A 7,957-nucleotide genomic window follows, 5' to 3' on the forward strand; every position below is an offset into this window, starting at 1 on the left:
GCACTCCCTAGGCTGGACAAAGACATGGTGACAGCTGTCTTCTCAGTGTCAGGATTGATAGTGTTAAGAGGCCCTTACAGTCATTCCAGCAGAACAAGTATGATTTTGACATAGTGGTGGCTTATGTAGGTGTGAATGACCTGAGAAGTTTAACCCGACAAGATGTACAGAGAAATATATTGGAATTTACTATGCATCTGTCAAATGCAGGTAAGATTCTGGTTCTGAGTGGAATCCTACCCTCATTAAGAATGTTGTCCACATACAAAGTGAAGACAATTGGCTTTAATAATTGGATAATTAGCTGGTATCATTTTATGGGACTCAACACCACAAATTCCTTCATCAAAGATGGCCTGTACCTTTTATTCCATGGATTCACCATACTGATTAATACACTTTCCAACATAACAGAAAGGCTTGCAGTAAATTCCAATCCAGATCACATCTGCACACTGCCAGAGGTCTTTATAATAAAGTTCTGGATCTTGTGACTGTCTTGCGACTTGAACTCGTCTTTATCTATATTGTATTAGGGTCTATATTATGTTATCGAATACTAACATACTCGAAAATGTAATAGTCGGCCCGTAAATGTTGAAGTGCTAAAACTTTGAACATTTAATAAAAGGAAAAAACCTACCCAAACAAACCATTTAAACACTATAAGCAGGGAGGCAAGCCCCCCTGCACCCCCCCAGACCCCCCGCTATGTAAATATACCAACTCTGAGATCACACTACAGTGCAGACAATGGAAAGCTTCTATTTCTGTACTGTACGGAGATCTCCGCTGAAACGTTCGAGGTTCTAGTACTTCAACATTTACGGGTAAATTATTATGTTTTCGATAGTATTCAATAATGTAATATAGACCTTTGTATTAGATACATGGATTCAGTGTAAAAACAGTACTCAAAATTGATGGAATACCAACAATAATTATTTCTATAGTAAAAGAAAAAAACTAATTAAGGCATATAATAAATCAAAACTTAACCAAATTAGAAACTCTAAGATCAGCAAAAATGTGACAGTTATAATAGAGAAGATCCAACTGAATGTATAACAATTAGTATCTGAAGCAAAGAATAATCATAAATCCATTTTTGACTAGAGCAGACAATTAAGGGAAAAATAAAACACATGGTAATACTCTAAATTCATAATGGCATTACCTACTCCAAACCCAAAAGATATTGCAGATAAATTTTATATATTTTGTGCCAGATGTAAACCACAAAAAGTCACTGACCCTCCCCAGATACCTGAGTCTCCTTATGATTGTTATGGGGGATGTCCTAGCTGTACGTTCTAAAGCTAAAAGTCCCTCCTCTATGGGCCTTGATAATATCTCCGGTTTCTTAATCAACAGGAACAAACAAAGTTAGTCTGAACTCATCCTAAAACTGCTCATCTTGTATAGCTCCAAAGTATGTTCCTGATGTATGGAAAGAAGCTATCCTTATGCCATTCCAAAAAGAGGGCCCCCACCTCAGATCCCAGGAATTGTATACACGTCATCCTAATAAGCCTAGTTTACAAAACAATGGAATGTATTATACTACATTTCATAAGCTCTAATATAAATCATTTTAGTCATGTAGATGCACAATAATCTAGTTTTGTCATAGAGGTCATGCCTACTTAACTAAGTAAATTTCTTCAAGAAGGTGACTGAAGCTATAGATAGAAGCCATGTAGTCCCTACAGCATACCTGGCTCTGGCCAAGGCTTTTCACACTAGTCCCCTTACTGGAATGTTATGCTGTAAGATGGATAGCAAACTGTCTAACAAATGGAACATATGTAGTTAAAGCAGCAGGTGTAACCTTAGAAATTAAAAGGGTGCCTAGTGACATTCCTTAAGGCTTAGTACTAGGACCCCTGCTCAGCATCTACTGCTTGAATCTTTAAACCACTAACCAAGAAACATGGCTAATTACATTTGCTAATGATCACAAGCTGGGCATTGTTATTCTCTCAGAATCTGATACTGTGTTACTGCCGCAATGGCTAAACTATACAATCAGTGGTGTGTTAGAAACAGGCTTAAAAGAAATGCAAAAAGTGTGCATTATTACCTTTAGCAGACGAATCTTAATAGACGTTTATAGTATATACAGCAACCCACTCCATACGAAAAGGGTCAACAGAGAATTCAGCACCTTTGCAGACAACTACCTATCCTTTGACCACCACATAGCAAATCCTTCTGGGTAACTTAATTAACTACTAAAGTGCCTCATTTGGGTAAAAATAAGTTTTTATTTATTTATTTTATTCATTTACATTTGTTTACTGGGAAATTCCGACTGGACGCAGGTCCTTTTTCAGCGGATGCTCGGGGAAAAAAGCTCCACAACTTATCACAAGTTACCATTCATCTGTACTCTACTCTAATCAGACCATTTATAGACAATAATACCACTTTTGATATGTATCTATCCAAACAGATCACACATCTAGCAAGATCTCAGAGGTTCCTAACTAAAAAAAAAAAAGCATCAGATGAAAGATCCTTAGCTAGCAAGACAGGCTGGAAGTTCTGTCTGTATACTCTGCCTCTTGTAAACTCCTGTAAGATGATTATGTCCAGCATTCCTTACTGTTAAGGATCCAAACCCCCTTTATCTCCTGCACCTCCACAAAGCAAATGGCTTCACAAACATTCAAACTAAAGACTTTTCATCTCCATCAACCAATAAATAAGACGCGCAGGAGGAGCATATTAGTTTTACTTACTGCTTCCCCATTGCTGGAATAATCCTATGTTGCATAGAAACCTAATTTCCTTTTATGCAAACCTTGACTATTAGATAGGCACCCATAAATTCATCCTGAACCTAAATGTTTTTATTGTCCAAAAGGCAGGAGGTGCCCTGTGAAGTTAATTATGACCAGTGTACTGACTCTGCCTTGTTAAAATGTATTAATCTATAAATGTCTCAGTGTTAAATCACATTACACAGTGATCAAAAATACCTAATATGTCAGTAATAAATTGTACATAACATGCATCTTAAAACAGTTTCTAGATATTTACCCACGATAAAATTATGTAAGCTTATTGTACTGAGCAACAGAAATATAACAGTGATATAATTACATCCCTAACAATAGGAACTTAATCCTGTAATTTTCTAAATCTTTTAGCCAGGAAAACAAATATAGACATGCTGTTGGTATGACTGCCTGGGGACACAACTAAAGACAGTGAAGGAAAATTGTTTCAAGTCATGCAAAGAAGGAAGTGTCCCTGCAATGACTATGTGTATTCTTCTGCCTCATGGTTGTTGTGTCTTTCGGCTTTTCCCGGTTAGGGGTCGCCACAGCGGAACTCCGGTCCGCTAATGATTGGCAGTAGATTTTTATGTGCCGAGTTGCCTTTGCCCAAGCAGATCTTTTAACTGTACTTAGTTTGGAGGAAAGTTCCTATTTTCAGACCTGATTTGCCCCAGGACATGATTACCTGTTTTTGGAAGTATGTCCCTGTTTTCAGGTTTGATTTATCCTTCACACAATTTTCTGAATCCTCCTCATCATACCTGATTTTTGAAGCTGTTTATACACAGACAACCACAGTACATGACCAACGGGCTAGTGGAGTCAATAATTTAAAGGAAGGGGACACACACTTACATTTAAGTTTTTGAGACGCAAAAATAAATGACTTTATATGGTAGAATTGTGCATTAAAATATTTAAAGTCTACAGATTTTACACTTTTTGATAGTGCTTATATTTTTTCCAAGTTTTTTTGTCAATCTGTAGTATCACAAATTTCTAGTGGAAGCAGGAAGAGTAATATAATATCTGTTATTCAAATATTATGCTAGTTAGATATCAATAGTTTTGGCTGTATGTACCTAGTTTTCAACAGTCTCTGTATCTATTTTCAATGATTGCAGGCTGGCATGTATTTGTCTAAGGTAAGATAAATAAAGTCTAGCATGTTTTTGTTTTCTTTTTTGTCAAAACTACTTTGTCTTATTTATCAAACAGAGGAAAAAAAGGAAGATAATCAACTAAACTGGACTGCATTTAAAAAAATTAAATAAATAATCAGTTTGCAGTAGTTATAGTGGTATAGCCTTCTCATTAAGGAATGGGACAACATAACAAAGGTGCATACTGATTTCTAACAAAAAAAATTGTTTACTGATGTCAGTAACTGGTTTGTGTATGAAACATTTTTCACCATGATTTTAAATTGCCAGAGAGCTTCAAGGGTCAGCTAAAGAGTCACATGTAGCCCCAGAGACACAGGTTCCTCTAAGTTTACCATACCTAGAGCATGGTCTGTTTGTTTCCTTACTACTTAATGAATGCTTCCTTCCAAGGGGCTGTGCAGATCTGGCTTTCCAGAATTACACTTATTTCGCTTCATTTCATTTGGATTACGTTTACCACTTTCTCCAGTATTCTAGACAACAACACTGCGACAGAAAAAAATATTCCTTGATCAGAAAGGAGAAACATAGAGAGAGGAAGAACACAGAGAGGAATTCAGAGATGTGGCAAGGAAGGGTTTGAGAGAAAAAAGGTAAAGGTAAGACGACTGAGGAAAGGGAGCACAGGTAATGAGTACGCTGACAGGTTCTGTTTCTGTAGGTGCCAAGTGAGGGGTGAAGGGAAAGAAGAAGTATTTACTTTAGAAGGAGACAGTGTGTAGTCTGATATTGAACAGAATAACTAAGCCTCTGTTGAAAGTAGATACAAAGTAGAGAACTTCCATTTTGTGTCTGAGAAATAATTATCTAGCATATGACATAGTGGAAGAGGTGAAGCAAAGTGCAGAATAGCTGCGAGGAAATGTCCAGGAAGGAAGGGAATTCGGGGATCTTCTCAAGGGCAAGGAAAGAAAGAAAGGAATACAAAGTTTTATTTGTGTTACTTGGTAAGCCTAAGGAGGTGATACAGGAGCAGTAGTGCCTTTAAAAGGGAACAATTTTCCTTGTCAGTCAAACTGTTTTTAATCCTGTATTGTCACAACCAAAACACCAAGTGTCATAACATACCTGGCAGTGACTATGTAGACTCTGAGGTCACTGAACTTGTTTATTTTATTTTAATGCAGTTATGTCAATTATTTGACTGAGGAACATACTTGGTAGTTTGACAAAGTGTACTTTACCCTCCCATATATACAGGGTGGTTATAATCAGGTTTGTCATCAGCATAGTTTCTTGCCTTTCTTCCTGTGTTAAACCAGTGAAAATCAGCACTAAGTGGATTGAATTATCATGAAAAATAAAACATTCAGGTAATAAAAATACAAGCAGCTTTTACCTGTGCCACTAGTGACAGATGCTGCTGCTGCTAGTGTCATACATAGCTATGTGTTTGCGCCAACAATCATGAATGCATACAAAGCTTATACCAACTGTGTCATGAAACAGGCTTTGTCTGGGTGGTATCTGATACTGTTATTGAACACAGAGTTTTATGAGCAGTTCATCGATTGTAACAAGCATATTACGTGTTCAAGACATGGATGCCAAGGAATTCACCTCGAAAGCGAAGCTCGAGCGAATCTTGGCATCTGTGTCAGGAACGCACAATACTTTGCTACAATCTGCTATCTGATCATAATTCTTTGTAGTGCATGGTGAGTTTGTCTGCTCCATCTACTAGAAATGAGTCAAAAGTCAGATTTCAAAAAAAAACTTGATGTGTTGTGCCGGCTTTGAAAACCAGTACGTTTTCCTTGTGTAAGGGAAACAGTTGTAATCAAAATAGTGAGTTTCATTTAATAGACAGCAGGCAGAAACAGGAGTTGAAACAAAGCCATTTCTTGTCCTGCTGCTGCTGATTCCTGGCCAGCGTAGCGCAGGATTGTCCTTAACAGTGCCTAGGAGGTGCATATCAATTGTTAAGCACCCCCTAATGCATTGTTAAGGTCAGGTCTCTTGCTGTAACAGCACAGAACCAGGATGTACTTTATCTGTTTTTTTTCAGCATAGCCATGGTGATTCATGCACAATATAGGTTTTATTGTGTGCAGATATATTTATTATAAACAACTCCAATATGCCTTTTTATATTTGTAATGGCTTCCACCACTCAGAAATGAGAAATGTTGATTGATTCAGTTCAACTTCCTAGGAAAAGGTCAGTAGGTTACATATAAAAAGGGTGTGGATCTTTGCTCTCCATTCTCAGTGTAATGAAGTTAATTTCATTTCTGCTAAAATAAAATACAGCATATCTAAACATGTATAATTAGACAGGAGCAAAATGTTAGATATAGGTTCTCAGCTGGTTCATTTCTATTTTGCATGCTAGTAGACAACAGTACAGGCACACATCCTCTAAAGTAGTCCTCTGGGTAAAAAGAAAGAAAGCCTGTTCATGTATTCCAAACAGCCATAAGAAATGTTTTCTGTGAAATATTTAGATTAGTACAGGATTTACACAGTACTCCAAATACAGGGTACTTCATTTGCCTTAGCTTTTCCTTTCCTGAAAGATTTATAGGTGATATATTTCAAATGCTGTATGCACTCCTAAATCACAAAGGCTACAATCAACATTTCATTTTCCTTTTAAAATAAAATGGGGTTTTACTGTTGTTTATTATACTATATATAACAGTGCCTATGAAATGTGGTGTAGACTGGCTGCCAGGAATTTGTGGTATAGCAGGTGCAAGTAGTTTCAGTTTTGTTTTTTTATGAAATACCTATAAATGATGCAATAAAGCAGCATTATAGGTCCATTTATAAATACTACTGGCACTCGTAATCTAAGTTATGTGCATCTCATCAGTATGCGCCAGATGATCGCATTTGTTTTTCTGCTTACTGCTTTGCTTCATTGAGAGAACTGACTGCTATGTTTTCTCAGAAAATAAACAGAAAGGTCATGTTGGTGGCATAATCACCATATTCGCATGCTAATACCGTATATGTCTGAAGTCTGATATTTTTCTGTTCAGATTTCTAACTGTTCATCCACACCCATACTAATTACATGTGCAGGTACCATCCTGCCATTCCTTTGTAAACACAGGTAAAGAATTCATTATTTCCGCCTGATTTCAAGAATTTCGTAGACTTGCTCCATACCTTTTCCTCTACAAGGCCATGTTCCCATCGATTCTTCCTACAGTCACAGTAAAAATCAACGGTTTCTATTGCCCGAGACAAAGCTACCACAGCCTGCATGGTGACATTTGTTGCATTTTCCCTGGTATATTTGTAGTTTTGTTGATTTCTTATTTATTCTCCTGATCTGCGTGCATACCTTTAACTGTTCATTTATTACCCATCTCACCTGTAAATTAAGCTAGGTTGATTGGTTCCTCTTCTCACATTGCAGTCTTCTCCTAATACAGTTATGCTATCACCGTCCTTAAACATTCCCACAGTTCATCCACTAGCTTTACTTCCTGCCTTGTTTTCAAATTATTATTCTGTTTACTTTGTAACAGACAGAGGTCTTTCTTTCTGAAGTCGCAGATCTCTGCCATTTATGCACGTCACCACCGTACTGACCCAGTTCACTAGTCCCACTATAGCATGATCACTGCTGCTCACCCTCTCTCCTGCTCTCCTGCTTGTGCAACCTGTTGCTCCATCTACATGGACACGGACTAGTAAAACAATAATGATATGCTTGAGGAAGACCTCACCCTTACTTTCTGCTTCAGAGCTTATACTATTTTTTCTCTTTATAATGGATGTCTGTACCTTATAGACCCTTCAGACAAATGAGAAGTAACCGTAGCACAGACAGCCAGCTCCAGATGTACATTGCCTTTTGTACAGACACCAAAAATACTGCAATGGACAGATCAGACAAGCCATACTATTTGAGGACAGGTGTATAACCTGTTGAGATCAGTGTATGCACTAGATAGTAACAGAGAGTGGGTCATACATAGTGGTCAAAAGTTCAAGTGCTGGCAATCAAGCAGTATTTACTTATATATACACACATATTCCAGAACAATT

General features: G+C 37.3%; 1 protein-coding gene across 1 annotated transcript in view; it reads left to right on the forward strand.

Moving 5' to 3' along the window:
- Positions 1–7,957, forward strand: part of MCTP1 (multiple C2 and transmembrane domain containing 1) — a 3,344,116-nt gene that overhangs the window by 2,919,157 nt on the left and 417,002 nt on the right. The window contains exon 18 of the mRNA XM_044064134.1: positions 4,269–4,285. Within this exon, the coding sequence (XP_043920069.1) occupies positions 4,269–4,285 (17 nt within the window). The remainder of the gene's footprint in view (positions 1–4,268; positions 4,286–7,957) is intronic.

The sequence above is a fragment of the Protopterus annectens genome, chromosome 2.part2, assembly GCF_019279795.1.
Source record: "Protopterus annectens isolate FY-2018-M chromosome 2.part2, PAN1.0, whole genome shotgun sequence".
Lineage (NCBI taxonomy): Eukaryota > Metazoa > Chordata > Ceratodontiformes > Protopteridae > Protopterus > Protopterus annectens.